This window comes from Protopterus annectens, chromosome 8.part0 (genome assembly GCF_019279795.1).
Source record: "Protopterus annectens isolate FY-2018-M chromosome 8.part0, PAN1.0, whole genome shotgun sequence".
In the NCBI taxonomy this organism is placed as follows: domain Eukaryota; kingdom Metazoa; phylum Chordata; order Ceratodontiformes; family Protopteridae; genus Protopterus; species Protopterus annectens.
Window position 1 is genome coordinate 1,098,754,488 of NC_056741.1, and position 22,906 is coordinate 1,098,777,393.

The following is a 22,906-nucleotide window of genomic DNA, read 5'->3' on the forward strand; positions in this document are numbered from 1 at the left end:
TACATAAGCATCAGCCGAAGCCATTTTCTTCAGTGTTCCTTGCCCCAGATGCCAGGTGCCCTCCAAGGAAGGCAGTAATCAAATTGGAAGACAAAAACAGGATTCCAGACAAATAAATGAGCAATAAACAGATACACCATAACAGATATCCCCAGCTAAGAGAAACAGGGATAGGAGTGGACCCTAGGCATAGAGGGGTATGGAGGGAGGGAAAATCCGACTGCAGTTGCATATCTATCGGATATCTACATTTATGGTAGGTACAAAACTGTACTATGTCCTTCAAGAATGCAACTGCAGTCGTAACATATGGGTAGAATACCATAGCTTAGCTGGGGGAGGAGGAATGCTCTAGGAAAAAGATGGTATGGCAATCAAACCCTGCAGGACTGCCGAAGCAAAGCCTGCTCTGGATCTGGAGTATAGAGGGAGATTGTAGTGTTTGGAGAATGTATGCACGGAGCTCCATGTAGCAGCTTCTAGAATGTCCTTAGTAGGCACCCCTCTTAAGAATGCTGTAGAGGTGGCTGTAGCTCTGGTGGAATGTGGTCTGACATTGGCTGGAACAGGCTTTCCATGAAAGGAATAACAGAATCTGATGCAATGTCCAATCCATTTTGAAATAGTCTGTTTTGAAATTGCTTTTCCTTGGACTGCAGGGGCCTAAGCTACAAAAAGTTGATCAGACTTCCTACTGGTCTTAGTGTTGTCCATGTAGTATCGAAGTTGTCTGTGAATGTCCAAGGTATGTAACAGTCTTTCCCCCTTATTCTCAGGATTGGGGAAGAAAGCAGGCAGATGAATAGCTTGATTTAAAGAAACCCTAGATACCACCTTTGGCATAAAAGTAGGGTTGGTCCTTAATGAAACCCTGTCTCTGTGAAAAATTATGAACGGTGGTATTGCCATTAGGGCCTGTAGTTCCGAAACCCTTCTTGCTGAGGTAATTGCCAACAGGAAAGCTGTCTTCCATGAGAGAAATTGCAAGTCAACTGAAGCTGCTGGCTCAAATGGAGGTACAGTCAGTTTTTCTAGGACAAAATTGAGGTCCCAGGCTGGCACTGGAGCCTTTCTTGGTGGCTTAATGTTCTTGATTCCCCTGAGGAATTGCCTTAGCAAAGGATGTGAAAAGACAGGCGGATCAGTGTTATATCTAGCTGAAATAGCTGATGCATGTATCTTTATGGAAGAATATGAGAGTCCATTCTTTAGCATATCTGCCAAATATTCCAGGATGAGTGGGATGTTCAATAATGATGCATCATGTCCCTTGCTGGTATTCCAAATGCTGAATCTCTTCCATTTTGCTAAGTAAACCTTTCTGGTGGATGGTCTTCGAGCCTCTGTTAGTATCCGCTGAACTTCCTTGGAGAGAGATAGGTTGAGGTTATTCATGGGATCTCCCAGGCTGTTAGTTGCAGTGTCTGAAGGTTTGGATGCACTGTTTTGAAGTTGTGTTGAGTCAAAAGTAGAGGCCATTGGGGAAGGACCCACTTCTTGGTGTGACATATGCTCCGTAGTAGTGGATACCAGTGTTGTCTTGGCCAGTCCGGAGCTATTAGGATCCCCTTGGGTCTCTCTGCTTTGATCTTTAGTAATACTGAGGTCATTAGTGGCAGAGGTGGGAATGCATAGATTTTTAGGAAGTTCCAGTTGAATGAGAGAGCATCTATTTTCCAAGCTTGTGGATGGTATGTCCTTGAGCAGAATTTTTTAGATGATGGTTGAGGTGAGAGGCAAATAGGTCTACTTCTGGCCTGCCCCATGTCGAAGTGAGCTGTGTGAAGATCTTCGGATGTAACCTCCACTCGTGTGGATCTGTGAAATTCCTGCTTAGGCTGTCTGCCAGCACATTGTCTTTGCCTGGAACAAACTGGGATTGTAACTGAATGTTTAGGCTCAGTGATTTTTCCCAAAGATGCATTGTCAGTCTGCAAAGGGGTAAGAATGGGTGCCCCCTTGCTTGTTTATATACCACATCACAGTGGTGTTGTCTGTCCGTATCAGTAAATGGCCTTGCTGAAGTTGGTGTTGAAAGGCCTCGATGGCATGCATTACTGCCAGCATTTCCTTTTGGTTTATATGCAGATGTGTTTCCTTTGGAGACCATTGTCCTTGTATACACCTGCCTTCCATGTGCCCCCATCCAAGGTCTGAGGCGTCTGTGGTCATGGTCTGTGTTATCTGTGGGTTTTTGAATGACATACCTGTGTTTGCCTGGCTTACCGAGGCCCACCATAGGAATTCCTTTTGTAGGCATGGAATGAGCGGTATGGTTGTCTCCAAGTTGTTGCTGTGCTGAGACCATAGGCTTTTTAGGTACCATTGAAGCTTTCTCATGTGTAGTCTTGCTAATGGAACCAGGAGAATGCAGGATGCCATGTAACCCAGGGCCTGTAGGAATCTCCTTGCAGTCATCTGGGTAAGTTTTGCCAAATCTTTGAAATAATGAGTTAACTTCTCTTGCTTGTCTTCTGTTAGGTAAGCCATTTGAGAGGCTGTGTCCAATTTGGCTCCTAAGAAGATTATTTGCTGGGATGGCTGAAGTCTTGACTTTTGGAAGTTGACTGTGTATCCCAGAGCTTGAAGTAATCGTATGACATAGTCCAAGTTTTTTGTCAACATCAATTTGTAGTCCGCTTGTATGAGGCAGTCGTCCAGGTACGGGTAAATTTGGATCCCCTGGAGCCTGCAATGAGCAATTACTGAAGCCAGGCATTTTGTGAATACTCTGGGCAGTAGATAAGCCAAATGGCAATGCTGAGAATTGATAATGCTCTGGCCCTGCAAGAAATCTGAGGTATCTTCTGCAGCTGTGTCTGATAGGGACATGCAGGTATGCCTCCTTGAGGTCCAGAGTAATCAGCGAAGACCCCTTGCCCAGCATGGGAAGGAGTTGCTGTAGAGTCAGCATTTTGAACTTTGGTACTATGAGAAAGGTGTTTAATGCGGACAAATCCAGTATTGGTCTCCATTGAGATTCTTTTCTTGGAACAAGGAATAGTCTTGAGTAAAACCCCTGGCCTTGTTCTAGTTTTGGAACTCTTTCTATTGCTTTCATCCGAGTCAGCAGAGAGATTTGCTTGATAGCCTCTGCCCTCTGGTTTTGTGGTAGGTTTGGCATGCCTTGTTTTCTTGGTAAGGTATGAAAATGGAACCTGTAACCTCGGTCTATAATGTCCAAAATCTATTTGTCCTTTGTCAATCTGTGCCAATTGTCTGCAAATAAAGATAATTTCCCGCCCAAGGGAGCTTCTATTTGTTCCCTGGTAGGCGGAAGTAGAGGAAAGTCATTGAGACTGTGGCTGTGGGGCAGGTGAAACCCCTGTGTCACTTCTTTGGTTTGCTGGCTGCCACTGTCGTCCCCTGTAAGGATCTCTGTATTGTCCTCTTCCTCGGCCACGTCTGTTTTTACCCCTTTGAAATTTTTCAGGATTAGGAAAGGACCAGTTTTTTGAAGGCCAATTCCTACTGAATCTGGGGGGTTGAACCTGGAGGAAATCTTTCACCGTCTGAACTGATTTTGCTTTTTCCTCGATGGACTTTAACACATCCTTAGCATTAGCACCAAAAAGCTTGTTCTTTTCCAAAGGTGCATCCAGAAGTTTTGCCTTTAGATCATCTGGTAGAGGTTGATCTTTTAACCATGCATGTCTACGAATGACTGCGCCTGTCATAGCTGCCCTACATGAAGCTTCCAGTGCATCATATCCACACTGCAGGAAGTGATTGCTTACTTGCTGAGAGTTATGTACAGCTTCCTGCAAAGATTTCCTGTCTAAAGGATCAGGAGAGGCCAATGTTTTCTGTAAATCTTCTAACAGGAAATCCTGATATTGTAACATATGAAAAAGGCAATTCAAAGCTCTCATAGATAAAGTAGTGGAGGTGTAAACCTTTTTACCCCATCTCTCTAATGACCTAGCTTCCCTGTTGGAGGGCAAAGGATTTTTAGAGGTGGAAGCTGAAACACCTTTAGGTCCCTGAGAAATAGTTTCCAAATCAGCAGTATGGGCCCTGAATAAATGGGAATGTGTTTCTGGGACCCTGTAATACCTGTCCGGCTTAGCTGGAGCAGGAGGAAGAGAATCAGGAGTAACACTAGAGTCAGAATATAAATCATTCAAAACATCAAGCACAGGAGGAATAGCTAAGGGCCTGTGCTGGGGCTTTTTAAGGAAAGTTCGAAGGCGCTTTCTGGAATCAGAATATTCCTGGCCTTGCCACTTGAAATGTTCGCTCATGGTATGCAGAACTTCCCCAAAAGAAATATCCTCAGGAGGGGAGGCTGAGGGGATGGAATCCTCTGCATCCGAGTCCTCATAGGTCTGGAAGAGCTCTTCCTGGCCATCAGAGTGGACAGAGTCCTCAGAATCTTCATCTGAAGGAATAGGGTCAGAGGATTCAACCCGGGGCCTTTTATCAGAAGGAAGCTGGGATCCTCTCTCAGGATGGGCCTGTGAACCTCTAATCATAGAAATTAAGTCAGCAGCCATAGTCATAATTGTGTCTCTGGAGTAGGCTGAGGTAAGGCTTTAGCAGTAAGATGCTTGGTCTTGCTGGCTGCCTTAGCCCTAGTGTAGGCCTTAATAGACATGGCCATAGGAGGCCTGGCAGCTCCACGTGCAGGAGTGACCTTATCTACAGCAATGGTCTCGGGCATTTCCTCGGTTTCGGTAATCGGAGGAAAATCAATAACTGGCGTCGGAGTGATATCCGGAATCGGAGTCGTCGGTAATGCGGTGTCTTCGGTTTGGAGCAGTGGAATAACCGTCTCAGGGGGAACCGGAGCACTCGCGGTAGGTTTTGGCATGGAGTCGGTGGTAGACGCGGACCGAGGATGTCGGTCCCGGTCTTTACGTTTCTTGGGAGTTTGCGATGTCGGAAGTTCCGACGGCATTGTATAAGCAAATTTTTCGCCGAAAAAATCTTCAGCGAACTCCGCCCGGCGCCTGAGAGTGCGCTTGTTGAAGCGAGCACAGGCTACACAGGCTGAGACGTCGTGGTCTGGGCCAAGGCAAGGAAGACAGTAAGAGTGGAAATCCTTATGAGGTATTTGTTTACCACAAGAAAGACAATTGTTAACTTTTCAGTAATTTCTGACATCGGCTGAGGCAAGAAAAGGTCCCCAGCGGGTACTTAGCTTTTGATGACTTGAATCGAAGAATACAGGAGCTGACCGACCGGCACTTGCGAACCGCTTCTGCTGCACAGCGGCAAGAAAGACTGAAGAAAATGGCGTTGGCTGATGCTTATGTACTCCAGCCGCTCTGACGTCGGAGAGAAATGCGACATCAGCCGACGTCGGACCCAGACTTTGGAATCCGGCCGACCGAGGGCTGCCTGAGGCAGGACAACCCATATGTTATGACTGCAGTTGCATTCTTGAAGGACATTGTGAATATTTCAGTAGTCGGCTGACCGGCACTTGCGAAATGCTTCTGCTTTGGGCACCGCACAGCAAAAAAGACTAAAGAAAGTGGCATCGGCTGCATGTTTTATACCTCTGACGACCTGACGTCATGGAAGAGAAGACAGCAACCGACGCAGGACCCAAGACCTTGGAATTCAGGCTAACTGAGGGCAACCTGCCACCATATTACCCAAATGTAATGACTGCAACAGTGAAACACGAAGAACATCTGGTAATGCAAGTAGCCTGCTTGGAAGCGGAGGTATCTTCTGCAAGATTCCCTGATTGAGACATTCAGGTAAGCCTCTTTTAAGTCTAGAGTTACCAACCAGGCGTCTTTGCCTAGCATAGAAGTAACTGTTGAAGAGTCAGCATCTTGAATTTTGGAATCTCCAGAAATGTGTTTAGAGTAGATAAGTCCAGTATTAGACACCATGATTTGTCTTTTCTGGGTACCAGGAAAAGTCTTGAAAGAAAACCTTGTCCCTTTTCCTCTTCTGGAACCGGTTGAATAGCCCCCATGTTCACGAGGGACAGTATTTGTTTCTGGGCCTCTGCCCACTGATATGGGGGCAGGTCTGGCCATCCGTTTGGGATTGACAACGTGTGGAAATGAAATCTGTATTCCTGGGATACTATATTTAAAACCCATTTGTTCTGGGTTATAAGTTGCCAGTTTCTTGCATGAAGTGCCAGTTTTCCTCCCAAAGGGGCAGCCAAAAGGTAAGTGCTTGGTAAGTGCAAAGGAAAGTCATTGAGACTGCTTACCATAGGGAGGTGCCTTGTTGTTTCCAGATTTGGAGGAGGAGGCACCCATTGTTTTGTTCTAAAAGTCCCTTGTGACTGAAACTTGGAGCCTTTGGAATGTCTGGGTTTGACTTGAGTGGCTCTTGATGGAACTGGAAAGGACCAGTTCTTAATAGGCCAGTGCCTACTAAATCTTGGAGGTTGCACTTGTAAGAAATATTTCACAGTTTGCATAGATTTAGCTTTATCTTCCATCTTTTTTAAAACTTCTTCAGCCTTATTACCAAAGAGACGGTCCTGTTGTAAAGGAGCATCCAACAATTTTGCTTTAACATGGGTTGGGAGGGTGGCTTAATGGTCAAGGTGCTTGCCTTGCAAAGACAAGGTGCAGGGTTTGAGTCTCACAAGGGACAGTTGGCTAGGCTTAAAATGGCTCGCAAGGGCAGTTAGCTAAGTACTAATCTATGAACCTATGATCATGCAAAGTTTGCTCTTTGAGCCAAGCATGCCTTCTTAACGCAGACCCAGTTACAGCAGCCCTGCAAGAGGTCTCCAAAGAATAAAAAACACATTGCAAAGTATGTTTTCCAACTTGTTCAGCTGAGTGAAATAAATCCTGTAAATCTTTATTTTCCACACAGTCAGAAATTAACATAACTTTCTGTTTAAGCAGTCCCATGATATGCTGTTGATATTTAAACATATGAAATTGACAATTTAAAGCCAACATCTATGCAGCGCCCTGGAATCTCTATCAGAAGGGGTAGGATTTTTTAGCAGTACAGGCCTTAATGCCCTTGGGACCCTGAGAAATGGTTTCAGGATCTGCAATAGGATTTTTGAAAAGGAATTTGTGGGAGTCAGGGACCCTGTAGTATCTGTCTGGCCTACAAGGAGCCGGAGGCAGAGAATCAGGAGCCATACTAGATTCTGAAAAAACATCAACAATGTCTAAAACAGGAGGTATAGCCAAAGGCCTATGCTGAGGAGGAAGAAGAAAATCCCTAAGTCACTTCTTAGATTCAGAGAAATCCTGACTTTCCCAGTGGAAATGTTCCCTTAAAGTATGTAAAGTTTCCCCAAAAGAAAAATCCTCAGGGGGAGAAGCAGAAGGAATGGAATCTTCTGCATCAGAGTCCTCATAAGTTTGTATAGACAAATCCTGTTCATTAGAAGAGTCAGAAGAAATAGAATCCTGTTCAGAAGATTCATAATCAATGTCTTGCCTAGGTCTCTTAGAAGGGGGGGGGGGGGTTGGCTACCCCTGATCAGTGTAATTAAATCTTCAGCCATTTTGATAATCTGTTTTTTAGGCACAGGGGCCTGCACATGTGGCCCAGGCGTCAGTTTTTTAGACATAGATTTTGATTTTGGCCTTAGTTTTGAAGATGGTGTCGGTCTAATATACAAATCTACAGGCCTGAAAACACTCTCAGAAGCCGGTGCCCGCACAGCGGCTCCAGACCCATCTAAGGTAGAGATGTCTGCAGGTTCCATAAGTGAAGCCTCTCGCGGCATACCGGACTCCGAATGGGTCTCAGTAGAGGCCTGCGAATCAGAAGTAGCGGGTATCAGGGGCTGCGAAAGTGCCTCACTGGGTACCGGCAAACTGGCGACTGGCTTAGGAGAAGCGTCGTCAGTTTTGGACCTCAACGGTCTGTCTCTGTCTTTTTCTTTGCGTCTTTAGGAATTTCGGTAGTCGGATTGCTAACCGACATCTCTGGATAATTAAATCATAAGACAAAATATTTAGAAGCAAAAATATACAGACGTTTTAATAGTGCATTGATTAAATTTAGCACAAAACCGACAGCAAGGCACAATGTGGTCAGGGCCTAGGCAAGGAATACAGTACAAATGAAAACCCTTATGAGGTATTTGCTTCTCACAAGTAATGCAATTATTAACTTTTACTGACATTGATAAGGAGCAAGAAAAAGTTTCCCCAATGGGGTACTTAGCTTTTTAGTTGAAGACTTCGGTTCTGAAACTCGAAAATGAAAATTTTGGGAGTCGGCCGACCGGCACTTGCGAACTGCTTCTGCTTCGGGCACCACGCAGTAAGACTGATGTAATGGCGTTGGCTGCATGTTTTATACCCCTGATGACCTGACGTCATGGAAGAAGGGAAAGCAACCAACGCAGGACCCAAGACTTTGTTAATCAGGCCGACTGAGGGCAACCTGCCAGCAGATTACCCCAAATGTAATGACTGCAACAGTGAAACACGAAGAACATCTAATTTGTAGAGAAACTCAGAAATTTAGTTAGTACAAACATGAAAAACTGAGGAACTGCAGTGCCAGTTATACGATATCAATTTATTAGTCAGCTGAAAGTTTGGAGATTAGCCTTAGGCTTCAGACAGTCCCAATTTCTATATATTTATGGTTAATAAACTAACACCCATCTTTAAAAGCTGTATCCAATAAGCTAAATCCAGATCATTGTTCTGTTCGTCAGTCTAGCTTGAGTGTGGCCTTGCCACTGTTCATGGTCTGTCAAGCTGTGTAGAAGTCTGTACTGCAACACACAGATAGGTTCACAGGTTCATAACTGGTTACTGGGCTACTTGAGCCGAAGGTCTTTAAAAGCCTAGCCATGTGTACCCAAATACAATACTAGAGAAACCCAATATAAAGGATCTTGCCAAAACTCAAGACCTTAGTTAGCAATGACTGCCCTTTTCTAGGAGGGTCATAGGTGAAATCCCCTGTAGGATTTAGAGACTCCTATCCAGTCATCCAGGCTACGTTTAAACAGGGTCACAGAGGGGCTTTGTTTGATGTGAACTGGTAGCCTGTTCCAGAGGAATGGCAATCTCTACATATCTGTCTCTCCAGCAGGTCTTATTTATGTTAGAAATCAAATTACTGTGATTTTACATACACCATAAACCACACTGCATGGTAGTTTTACGCAATAAAACATAACAAACATAAAATAACTACATACTTTGTATCAATACTGCTGTTTGAAATGGTCTCCTTGTTTATACAGACAGACATTATATGCTAGAGTTTAATAGTGACATTATTACAGCAGCATTCTTTGCAATATTAAAATAATTTTTTTTAAACAACTAATATAGTATAATGCATATTGACATTGATATTATTTTCTCTAAATTATACTTAAAAATCATAAAGGAAAATAAAACTGACATGATACAGCAGATGGGTGTACCAGGCATGCTCATTGCACTCTATCACTTGGGTACACTGTTACTATTGAGGTCCTAATGTCTACAAATGTCCAAATCAGTGCATCAAACATTTACATAGCTTGCAAAAGAATATATTTAATAGCGGGAACAGCTGACAATAATGCATACATTTTAAGTGCTTGGGAGGCAACTTTTTGGGAGATTTGTCAGTCTTTTTAAATGCCAAATGTGTTGCAGGCAGAAGAAATAAGTGTCTATGAGCACACGATATAATTTTCAGTCTACATCCCTCAAGCAGATGGCTAACATAAAATAGCTTACACCTTAACATTCCTTCTTGTCACCAAGACCCTACGGTTCTGCACAGGTCTGCTGTGATGATTTAAAAAAAAAAAAATTCCTCCTTTTAATTTACATAATTAGGCCGATAAAACATAATGGATATATACATGTAGTAAATCAAAAATAATGTAATGCAAAATAAAAATGTAAATAGGATTCCATATTTCTGTAAATCATTAAGACCTGGTCATAACATATAGCTTGTGATAATGCTTACGTGAGGATACATACCTTTCCATCTATGAGTTCAGTATTTACATTCTTACAGCAAGAGAAACTGTATTAGGTTAAACATGAAACAAATATTTCAGGCTTCTTAATCTCTAAACTCAGCGTTCACATTCTTAAAACAGTGAACTCTTTTTTAGGTTAAACACAAATTCAGGCTTTTGTTTATAGTACAACATTCATTTTAGACACCTTTTGTCTGTGGCAGACACCTCAATATATACATATCAATCAAATCTCATTTTGAAACTGACCTTCAGGACTGGAATTTGAGCAAAATACAAAAATTAACTAATGGTGATCAGTGAATATCTTAGAGAGACAGCAAGGGATGAGTACTTTAATTTAATAATATAGACGCTAGAAGCTTAAGACCATCACTCCCCTAAGCTTGAGCCCTGCTCTGGGCAAATGAGAAAAACTGTGAGTGTGTGTGTGTGTGTGTGTGTGCGCGTACGCGTGTGTGTGCGTGCATGTGTGCGAGTGTGTGCACACTTACATCTGTGCATTATCAGTTCATATATTCAACTCACAGACTTCAACTCTACCAAGATAGAACTTAAACTGGGTTTTGCTTCAGCAGGTACCTCATTTTTAAAGCCCAATGCTGTTATACGTAGGAAAGCTGAAGTTGATCTGGTGAAGATGATTTCAGGGAGACAGGAAGAAAGCAAGAGGAAATGAGAACACCCAGCAAACAGTTGCATGGCCTGTCTGACAGAAACCCTGTGACAGCCAGGCAGGATTGCTGAGTGTGACACTGAATCGAGACAGGTGGTAATAGTTGACACAACAACCCCTACCCCATGTAAAAAATGGGAAAAAGGAGGATGAGGAGGAGGAGGAGGAGGAGGATGATGATGATGATGATCATCATCATATTACATAAGCTCCTTTCATTCTACAAACTACCTTACAAAATCCTACAGAATTTAATCTAGGGCACAGTATTACAAAAAAATAAATAAATAAATCAGTAGTTAATGTTTCTGAGTTTCTGCAAGCACAGTGCAGGCAACAGCAATACCATCATAGTTGTCTGGGGAAAAAAAAATTTCAATGCAAAAGACTCCCAGACAAATTTATCCATGTAGTACAATTCTGATCAAAGGGAACAAAAACTTAAATTACAAATTATTTTGCAAAGATAAATACTTCACTACTTACATCACATTTTGCAATATTATAGTATCACTGTACCTTTCTGTAGTTTTCCAACTTTGGCGGCCACAGTTTCTACAAAAGAAATAAAGAATAGTTAGTGAATATTACAATAAGGGTGACTTTACAAATCAGTCTCTCCCACCAATTCAGATAAAACTAACTGTAAGCAGTCCGTGCCAAGATCACGTGGGGCCTTTTAAGCAGTCAGGATCCATTATTAAGAAGATAAACTACTGAATTACACTTAGTACTGTATCAGTTAAAATATGAAGGGATACACCTTGTGGAGCTATAACTGAGAAAATCATTCTTTCTTCTCACAATTCAACTACTTTTCTATAAAGCTCTTATGTGTGTGTGTGGGATGGATGAAGTCTAACAATGCACACCATGACAACATTTACCACAATTAGCCCAGGCTGAGACCAAGAGAATGCTTAAACATCGAAGTAAGAAGTAACTTCTGCAAAACGAGATAATACTGAAGTTCACCTACACTTCACAATGGTCTATACCTGTTGGTATGTATATATATATATATATATATATATATATATATATATATATATATATATACACATACATATATATATATATACACACACACACGTAAATATCTATATATTTATAACTGTGTGTGTGTATGTATCTGTGTGTGTGTGTGTATATATATATATATATATATATATATATATATATATATATATAAATATATACATCTATAAATATATACATCTATATTACATTATCGAAGTTTCAAAACTTCGAATCTGATATGGTCGACACCATATAATCGAAGTCTTGAAACATCGAAAATGTAATAAAACACAACAACCTACAAAAACAAACTATTTAAATGCTCTAAGCTCTTGCCCCCCTGCACCCCCCCGCTACTTAAATATACCAACTCTGACATTGCATTACAGTGCAGAAAAGAGAAATCTTCCCTTTCCACGCTGTACAGAGATCTCCGTTAAAAGATTTGAAGTTTCAATACTTCTATCATATGGTGTCGACCATATCAGATTCGAAATTTTGAAACTCTGATCTTCTGATAAATATATATATATATATATATACACACACACACACACACACACACATATACATATATATATATATATATATATATATATATATATACACACACACATACATACACACACACATACATATATCTACATAAACAGGTATACATTATATATGTATATATTACTTACACACACACGCACATACATAGGCACATATGCACAAACACACATGTAAATGTCACATATGTTCTATCATCAATAAAACAAAACCCAATCCAAAAGAAAGAATCCATCTGCATCTCAAAGGGTTTTGTTTGACATACACATCTTTCATTGATCTGTATTTCCTTATGCAGGTGGATCCTTTTTCTTGGACTGATTTTTGTCTTGTTGAGTCTTTGTTTTGTATCGAATGGATGGGTGGTTCGTGCTTATCTGGGGGTGTGTTCTACTCTTAGATTGGCTTTTGACTGCATGTAGTGCTGTTGATTGGATATCATTGTATCAGTTGTTCATTGGTCATTTAACTTCTCTGTTACCCAATGATGATAGCACAATACGTTAATATGTTATCATCATGACTGCTTGCAGATTTCTCAGTCGAACCGATGATGTTTTAATGAATGCTATAATTTATTTACATCCCTTATGTGAATGGCTCATAGCTTTTAAGCAACCATGAAATTTTAAAGTTTTTTGTCTTGAAAAAGGGTTCATATCCGAAAATGCTCACCTTGTATTTACATTTTATTATTTTAAAGTGACACTGCGGTGGTGGTGCTGCAGTAGCATTGTCGCCTCACAGTAAGATGCTGTCCTGTTCGATTCTCAGCTACAGCATCTTCTGTGTGGAGACATGCGTGAATGGGCGTACCTTCGTTGAAGGTTGTGTGTCAGGGCCGGCAACTCGGCACATAAAAATCTACTGCCAATCATTAGCGGACCGGAGTTCCGCTGTGGCGACCCCTAACCGTGAAAAGCCGAAAGACACAACATTATTTTATTACATTATTTTTGTTTATCGCTGTGGTGGTCTTGGTACTTTGTTCGAGTGTTTTTTTTTTTTAAATATAAGATCCAATACCTACCATTAGTAACCAGTATCCTCATTTGTTTTGTTTTTATTTCATAACTACACATAAATGCATAAATGTGATAAATGTGTGTGTGTATGTATATATATATATATATATATATATATATATATATATATATATATATATACACACATATACATATATATGCACATACACACACACACACACACACACACACACATATCCATACATATATATTTATTTATTTAACTGAGAAAGTCTGACTTGGAATGTAGCCAATTTTCAGCGGAGGCCCGGGGAGAAACTCTCCAGATGCATATCTCTGAATGCGGGAGGAAACCGGAACACCCAGAGGAAATCCACATGAATGCAGGGAGGACATGCAGACTCTGCACAGAAGGCACTCTAGTCGAAAATCGAATTAGAGAACCTCTTGCTGTGAGGTGACAGCGCTAATATATACATACATATATATGGTATACTTTGATTCACTGAAAACTCATTCACTGAATTTCAAAACACTCACACCAAATTGCTGAAAGCTCAAATCCTTGAAAACTTATTTCACTGAATCACATTTCACTGAATGTAAGTACTGTTCAGTAAATAAAACTTATATGCCTTTTTCCCACTGTAGTGTAATCCTGAAGTTAGTATATATAGCTAGGGGGATGTGGAGGTCCCAGCCCCCCACATTGGTGGGTGTGGGGGCATAGCCCCCCACCTACATTTGGTTTTATATTGGTAGCTTTCAGTGAAATGAGATTCATAAATATGAAAGCTAACTAAGGAGGGGGGACTACGCCCTCAAACCTCCCAATGTGGAGGGCTGTGCCCCCCAACTACATACTAACTCCAGGATAGCACTACAGTGGGGAAAAGGGCACATATGTTTTATTTGCCCAACAGTACTTGCATTCAGTGAAATGTGATTCAGTAAAATGAGTCTTCAGTGATTTGTGCTTTCAGCGATTTTTTTAGGGTGAACTGAAATTCAGTGAAATGAGTTTTCAGTGAATCAAAGTAGGCCCCCACACATACACACACACACACACATATATATATATATATATATATATATATATATATAAACATACATACAAACGCACACACGTATGCATGTATGCACACGCACGTACACACACACGAGTTTGTACCATTGGATAATAATGATCACCCTTCTTCCTCTCCCCAATGTTACGGAGGTATCAGAAACAGCTGCTGGCTTTCCTAATGTTCAACAAAACCTTTTTTTGTCCCCAAACCACAGGGGCCCTTTGAACAGGGTACTAAGATAACAGAGTCACTCCCGAGGGAGAGGACAGTCTCACGCACGAACCATGAATACCAGGAGCAATCGGAGAAGATGAATGACCAACCAGTACAGAGTGCTTTGGCAGAAATTAATTCTACAACATTCAGTCTTAATGACAGATGTTTTAGAGATGAGTACTTGCAAATCCTAAACAGATGCTTTACATTTATACCATCACAAAGGGCTGATCTCCCAAACTTGCTTTTAGACTTTGGACTGTATTTGAGAAAATTGAATCTTAAAGTCCTTCTTGATAATGATACAGATGAACCCTTTAACACCTTTGATCTACATTCTCTTAGAAGGAAAAGTATTCATAACCCTGCACTTAATAACACACTGCAGAATTTTTTTTAAGTATGTGACCATGACTTGTGTGCACTACTTAATAACAACAAACATCATAAGTGATTTAATTTGACCACCATTGAGTTTAAAGCTTTGCAGGAACTCAGCCTTGATAAAAGTTTACGCATTATGAAAGCAGACAAGGGGACAGGGATTGTGCTTACGGAACAGGATGAGAATATTTCTAAGACTGAGACTATCTTGATTAACAACGAATTCTACAGACTGGCAGATCTTGACTTTATTAATAAACAGTTTGAAGATGAAGAGAATGATTGCTTATACCTTGATCTGGAACACAATAACTGCCTTTCTCTTGAAGATTATCATTTTATGCATCTTCTTAACCCCAGCCTAGGCAAGTTATCAGGCATATCTAAAATGCTCAAGGATGCTGTTAACCATCCCTTTAGACACACTGTGTCTAATAGAAAAACTAAAACGGAAAAGATTGCTGAGTAGATTGACTCAGTGCTGAATCCTGTTGTGCAAGCTACTCCATTTTAACTACGTGATTCTTGGCATTTCTCCATCAACTATTCTTGCTGGACACCATAGACTTGAACTGAATATTGAATCTTTATATACTAACATTCCACACAAAGAAGGTATACCATCGATTCACCTTTTTTTGACAGAACATACTACATTCTCTAGTGCTAAAATAGATAATATGTAGACTTGTGTCCACGGTTCTGTGCAACAATTTCTTCCATTTTAATGGGAAAGCCTATCAGCAGACAAAAGGAGTTGCCATGGAGTCAAAAATGGCCCCTGCATATGCTAAGGTAGTTTTAAGTGCATGGGAAATACACAATTTGGTTCATTTGCCTCGTTTTGACAAAACAAAAATGTATCGTCAATATAGTGATGATATTTTTTTTTAACTTGGCAGGGGACCAGAAGTGAACTACATTCATTTATTCAAACTATGACAGCATTGATTTTCTTAGTTTTATTATTTCAAGGTATGGTTCTACTGCCCAGTTCCTGACTCACTGGAATTGAATGCGTTCCATAAGAATATTTAGAGAAATATTTTTTTAAGATTTCACTAGTCAGCACCCATATTTTATGAAAGCAAACATTATTACGGGGCAGTTTATTAGGCTTTCTTGCTTAATAAGTAATGACAATATTTTCCTGCAAGAGTGTAATTTTCTTAAGGAGTTATTTATACAGAGAAACTATCCAAGACAGCTTGTGGAGAACATTTCTGCTGATATTTAGATTCAGACCTATCCTTAGATTTGGCTTTGAACCTAAACAATTAAGGGACTCCAACAATGACTGTGCGCTTAGCATTCCATTGACAATTAGTGTAGACATGTTTTCTTTTAGAAATGTTATTTCCAAAAAAGTACAGTTTTGTACCTACCATAGATGCAGATGATCGAGTGTATACACTGCTGCATTCATTACATTTGGGTTATCCTGCCATCAGGCGGTTCCCCAGTTGGCCTGAGTTCCAAAGTCTAGGTCCGGCTTCGGTTGCTGTCGCTTCTTCCCTGACGTTAGTGCGACAGGGGTATAAAAGATGAGCTGACGCCATTTTCTTTAGTTTTTCTTGCCCCAGATGTCAGGTGGCCCCAAAAAGGTAGGCAATGCAAACTGTTAAAAAAAAGCAATCAAAAACCTTCAGTTACCAGCAAATACTCCCCATAGGTAGCAAAGGGTAGAAGACTTGGGTACGTACCAGCAAGTAAGAGGGGATGGAGGGAGGGTAACCTGGACTGCAGCAGTGTATACACTCGAACATCTACATTTATGGTAGGTACAAAACTGTACTATGTTCATTGTGTTACACTGCTGCAGTCATTACACTTGGGTAGAATCCCAAAGCTCAGGTAGGGTGGCTGGTTCTATAAGGCATTAAGGGTGGCTATAAGGCCCTGCAGCACTGCAGTGGCAAAACCAGCTCTGGATTTAGAGTAAAGAGGCAGATGGTAATGCTTGGTGAAGGTATGTACAGAACTCCAAGTTGCTGTTTCCAAAATGTCCTTGGTAGGTACTCCTCTGAGGTAGGCAGCTGAAGTGGCTATTGCCCTGGTGGAATGAAACCTAATGCTGTTAGGTACAGTTTTCCCATGGTGTGTATAGCAGAAACGTATACAGTGTCCTATCCATTTTGAAATGGTCTGTTTTGAAATGGTTTTCCCTGTGCTCCTGCAGCATATGCTACAAACAATTGCTCAGTTTTTCTGAAAGCTTTTGTTTTGTCCAAGTAGAAGCGTAACTGCCTGTGTATGTCCAAGGAATGTAGAAGTCTCTCCCCTTTATTCTGTGGATTTGGATAAAAAGTTGGCAAGTGAATAGTCTGGTACAGAGCCACACTTGATACAACCTTTGGCATAAAAGTAGGGTGTGTTCTTCAAGACACCCTGTCTTGGTGGAAAATGATGAAAGGTTCCACTGCCATTAGTGCCTGTAATTCTGAAACCTTTCGTGCTGAGGTTATTTCCAGGAGCAGAGCAGTTTTCCAAGAGACTTATTTTAAATCTGCTGAGTTAGCTGGTTCAAAAGGAGGTAAAGTTAATTTTTCCAACACAAAGTTGAGGTCCCAAGTTGGAGTTGGTGCTCTACGGGGCGGTCTTATGTTTTTAGCCCCTCTGAGGTACTGTTTTAGCAAAGGATTAGAAAAAATAGGTGGGTCCATGTTGTAATGAGCAGAGACGGCAGAGGTGTGGATCTTGATGGATGAAAAGGAGGCCTTTGTCCAGCATCTCAGTTAAATATTGTAGTATCTGAGGAATGTTTGGAACAAGAGGGTCAAGGCTGTGAGCCTGGTTCCAGGCACAGAATCTCTTCCATTTATCCGAATAGGCTTTCCTGGTGCTAGGCCTTCTGGCCTCCAGAATGACATCCATAACAGCTTTGGAGAGAGGCATTGCTTGCTTGACTAAGGAATCTGCCATGCAGCCAGGTTTAAAGTCTTTAGCTGGCTGTGAAGTATCGGATTGTTGTGCTGAGTCAAATTATGTGGGATTTGAGGCAAAATCCAGGGTGGACCTTGTGCTAAGTTCTTTAAGTTGGGTACCAGTGCTGGTGTGGCCAGTCTGGGGCAATCAGGATCATCTTTGGCTTTTCTTGCCTGGTTTTTATGAGTACGTTTGGAAGGAGAGGTAGTGGTGGGAAAGCATATACTTGTAGGTTTTTCCAGCTGAATGAGAGGGCATCCACTTTCCATGCTTGTGGGTGTTAAGTCCTTGTGCAGAATTTCTGTAGCTGGCAGTTCATTGGGGATGCAAACAGATCTATGTCCGGGCTCCACCATTTTTGTGTTATCATTCTGAATATTTGTGGTTGTAATTTCGACTCGTGCGGATCCATGATGTTTCTGCTTAAGTCGTCTGCCAGTGTGTTTTTCTCTCCTGGCAGGAATTGTGCTTGCAGATGAACTTGCTAGGTTAGAGCTGTGTTCCACAAGGTCATGGCTTGTCTGCAGAGGGGGTAGGAATGAGTGCCCCCTTGCTTGTTTATGTACCACATAACTGTGGTGTTGTCTGTCTTGTAGTTGTCCTGGATGCAGAAGGTCCTTGAAAACTATAAGGGCATTTTGTAGGGCTAGCATCTCTTTTTGATTGATGTGAAGATGCCTTTGTTCTGCGGGCCACTTGCCCTGAATACATTTTCCTGCCATGTGTGCTCCACAGGCGTAATCCGATGTATCTGTTGTCAGTGTTTGCCTGGCTGTGGGTTGAGTGAAAGGCTGTCCCTTGTTGAGGTGACATGCTTAAGCCCACCATCGAAACTCCTGTTGAAGGCAAGGAATTAGTGGTATTACTGTTTCCAAACTGTGACAGTGTTGAGACCAGACACACTTTAGGTACCATTGTAGTTTCCTCATATGCAGTCTGGCATATGGAATTAGTAGTATGCAAGATGCCATGTAACCCAAGGCCTGCAGAATCTTTCTTGCAGGGAGTTGCTTCTTTGTTGCCATTAATTGAAAATATTGAGTCAGTTGTCCTTGCTTGTCTGGCGTGAGATAAGCCATCTGGGCCATTGTATTCAAGCTGGCACCCAGGAATATTATCTCTTGTGAGGGCACTAGTTTTGACTTCTTTTCATTTACTGTGTACCTTAGGCAACTTAATAACTTTTTTACAAACGCCAGATGCTTTAGAAGAATGTCCTTGCTCTCTGCTTGAATCAGGCAGTCGTCCAGGTATGGATAAATTTGAATTCCTTTTTGTCTGCAAAATGCAATTACTGGTACCAGGCACTTTGTGAAGACCCTGGGCGCAGTAGATAAGCCAAAGGGCAGTGCAAAGAATTGGTAGTGCATTGAACCAACTATGAATCTGAGGTACATTCTGCAGTTTTGTCTGATAGGGACATGCAGGTATGCCTCCTTGAGGTCCAAAGTCACGAGCCAAGCTTTCTTGCCCAGCATGGGAAGAAGATGCTGTAGTGTCAACATTTTGAATTTTGGAACATCCAGGTAAGTGTTTAGAGAAGAAAGATCCAGAATGGGCCTCCAGGCTTTGTCCTTTCTGGGAACCAGAAAGAGTCTTGAGTAAAATCCTTGTCCTTGCTCCTGTGTTGGTACCTTTTGAATAGCTCTCATGTCCATGAGTGCTGTAATTTGTCTTTGAGCCTCTGCCCATTGATTTGGTGGCAGATTTGGCATTCCTTTTAACCTTGGCAGAGTGTGAAAGTGGAACCTGTAACCTTGAGATACAATGTTGAAAACCCATTTGGCTTTGGTGATCATATGCCAATTGTGACAGAAAAGTGCCAGATTTCCTCCCAAGGGGACTGCCAAGAGAGAACTGTTTGGCAGCTGTAGTGGGAAGTCATTGGGGCTGTTTTTTATAAGGTTGAGGCCTGTATTCCCCTTCTTTCTGGGTTGATGCACCCCACTGTTGAGGCCTGTAAGGACCTTGTGGTTGACCTCTACCTCTTGGACGTCTGTATCTGCTCTTTTGAGGTCTGTCTGTAACTGGAAAGGACCAATTTTTTGTTGGACAATTTCTGCTAAATCGAGAAGGCTGAACCTGCAAGAAATCCTTCACCGTTTGCATAGATTTTGCCTTATCCTCCATTTTCTTTAATACCTCTTCTGCCTTAACTCCAAATAAAACATCCTGCTGCAAAGGTGCATCCAATAATTTTGCTTTAACATGATATGGTAACATCTCTTCTTTAAACCAAGCATGTCTTCTAATGACAGATCCTGTAACTGCTGCTCTACAGGAGGCCTCTAATGAATCAAAACCACATTGCAAAGTATGTTTTCCCACTTGTTCAGCTGCATGGAATAACTCCTGCATTTCCTTATAATTAGGAGGATCTGAATTTGGAAGCATTTTTTGTTTCAACTGAGACATGAAATATTGCTGATATTTTAGCATGTGAAACTGGCATTGCTAAAGTTGCAGATGTATATACTTTCTTCCCCCATCTGTCTAATGCTCTGGAATCTCTGTCAGAAAGGACTGGATGTTTTGCTGAAGAGGCCTTTACCCCTTTGGGGCCCTGAGAAATAGTTTCAAGGTCAGTAACAGGGCTTTTATAAAGAAATTTGAGAGAGTCAGGGACTCTGTAGTATATGCCTGGCTTAACTGGAGCAGGAGGTAGAGAGTCAGGATTTAAACTCGATTCAGTATACACATCATCCACAATATCTAACACTGGTGGAATAGCAAGGGGTCTGTGTTGAGGTAATAAAAGGAAATCTCTGAGCCTTTTCTTGGATTCTGAATAATCCTGGCCCTCCCAATGGAAATGCTCTCTCATGGTATGTAAGGTTTCCCCAAAGGAGTAGTCCTCTGGTGGAGAGGCTGAAGGAATTGATTCCTCAGCATCAGAATCCTCATAAGGGGGTAAAGAGTATCCTAGGTCTGAGGATGAATCTAAAGAGATGGATACCTGACGGATACCTGATCGGATGAGTCATAGTCTGCATCCTGTCTAGGCCTTTTATCAGGAGGGGGATGGGACCCCCTGATCAGAGTGATTAAGTCTTCGGCCATTTTCAGCATTTATTTCTTAGGCATGAAGGCCTGTCCTGGTGAATGTTGAATGTGTTTCTTTGTTCTTAAAGTAGTTTTAGACTTAGCAGAAGATTTAATGGTTAACTGAGTAGGTCTGAAAACACCCTCTGAAGCTGCGGGTTGTTCAGCTACTCCGGATCCCTCTGAAAGGTTAGTAGGCTGTAAATTTGGTGCGTCGGAAGGGCCAGCCATCTCCACGTGGGAGTCAGAGGCAGCCTGTGGTTCTAAAGACGTGGTCGTCAGGGGCTGCGAAGGCACCTCGCTGAAAACCGGAGAACCGGCGACTGGCCTAGAAGAGGCTTCGTCGTCAGTTTTGGGCCTCGGATGCCTGTCTTTGTATTTGCGCTTTTTGTGTATTCCGGTCGTCGGAAGTTCCGACGGCATGGTGTAATTGAATTTTCTGCCAAAATAATGTCGGGCAAAATCAAACAGACATTTAACAGTGCACTCTGACGTCATGGTCTGGGCCCAGGCATGGGATACAATAGGAATGGAAATCCTTATGAGGTATTTGCTTCCCACAAGAAATACAGTTATTAACTTTTACTGACATCGGTCTGAGGAAAGAAAAAGTTTCCCCAACGGGGTACTTAGCTTTGTAGAAGACTTCAGTTCTGGATTCGGAAAGAAAATCTCAGGAGCTGGCCGACCGGCACTTGCAAACTGCTTTTGCTTCAGGCACTGCACGGCAAGGAAGACTGAAGAAAATGGCATTGGCTGCATCTTTTATACCCCTGTCACACTGATGCAGGGAAGAAGAGACAGCAACTGACGCTGGACCAAAACTTTGGAACTCAGGCCGACTGAGGGACCGCCTGATGGTAGGATAACCCAAGTGTAATGACTGCAGCAGTGTAACACGATGAACATCTGGGACATTGTTATCAGCTGCAGAGAACTTGCTTCAGCTCTGGGCAACAGCCCAAGATTTTTTTTTTTTTTTTTAAAGAAAAACACAGAACTCTTCACAGCTCTTTTGAAAAGAATGATAAACCATTTCTGATTAAAGACTGGAAATAGAAACAAGGCCCAAAGTATACTCTCTTGTAGTGGGTGTGTTCACATGTAAACACATTTGAACAGGAACAGAATATTTTTTCAAGCACTGTAATGTTAAAGTGCTTTTCCGCAGATACTAAGATTGCCAAAGTAGTAATGTGGTTTATGCTGGTATTTGTGAGACGTTAGTTCTTTTACGTTGGTAAAATGTACAGGAAATTATCAGACCGGATAAAAGAGTATTTAGCAGCAATCATACAATGATCAAAGGAATGCATTAGATAAACACAGTTCACTTTGTAACGGATTTCAAACTTTTAAGTTTTTTGTACTGGAATAACTTGATTCCTTTCTAGGTGACAGTGAAGTGCAAGAAATGAAATGGCAGCTGCTTCTGAATGCTGAAGATTCCCCAGGAATTAATGAAAACATGAATATTAAATGTGCTTTGTGATGGTACAGGTGAACTCCACCTACTACATTACACATCTGTTTATCATTGGTGACTGTACTGTTTTATTTTGCTACACTGCTTATACATGATGCTTATTGGCTGCTGTTGTTTTAAAAGAGAAGCACAGCAAGGCTTTATTTCATTCCTTGTATTTTCTGATGATGTTCTTATATTTATTAAAGAACAAAAGCACTCAACACGTGTTTGGCTCAGTTCTCTTCTTCCAGGTCCTAGAAGTTTGTTAGTTATTTAGTTGTTGTTCTTTGCAGTTCTTTGTCATATATATATATATATATATATATATATATATATATATATGGAATCACTACTTAATACCGAAACTACACAATCCCGAAGCTCACAATACCGAGACTAAAATCCCTAAACCACACATTACCGACATTTTAAAAGCGCAAAATTCAAAATCGCGAAAGTACTACATACATACAGCACACACACAAACATATACACAGCCTCCCCCCATAACCAAACAAACCACCCTACACTAAAGAGATCGCACAGACATACAAACAAGGTAAACTCACACACACACAGACACTAAAGCCCCTCACAAACACACTTACACACACAAACTTACCTGAACCGCAACACCAGAAGCGCTAACTCAAAATCCCTTACCAT

General features: G+C 41.5%; 1 protein-coding gene across 43 annotated transcripts in view; it reads right to left on the reverse strand.

Annotated features, from left to right (window-relative positions):
* Positions 1-22,906, reverse strand: part of LOC122809254 (titin-like) — a 3,339,665-nt gene that overhangs the window by 868,845 nt on the left and 2,447,914 nt on the right. For all 43 annotated transcript variants that reach the window (XM_044080625.1, XM_044080596.1, XM_044080621.1 and 40 more), the window contains one exon: positions 11,097-11,132. In XM_044080625.1, coding sequence (XP_043936560.1) covers positions 11,097-11,132 — 36 coding nt within the window. The remainder of the gene's footprint in view (positions 1-11,096; positions 11,133-22,906) is intronic.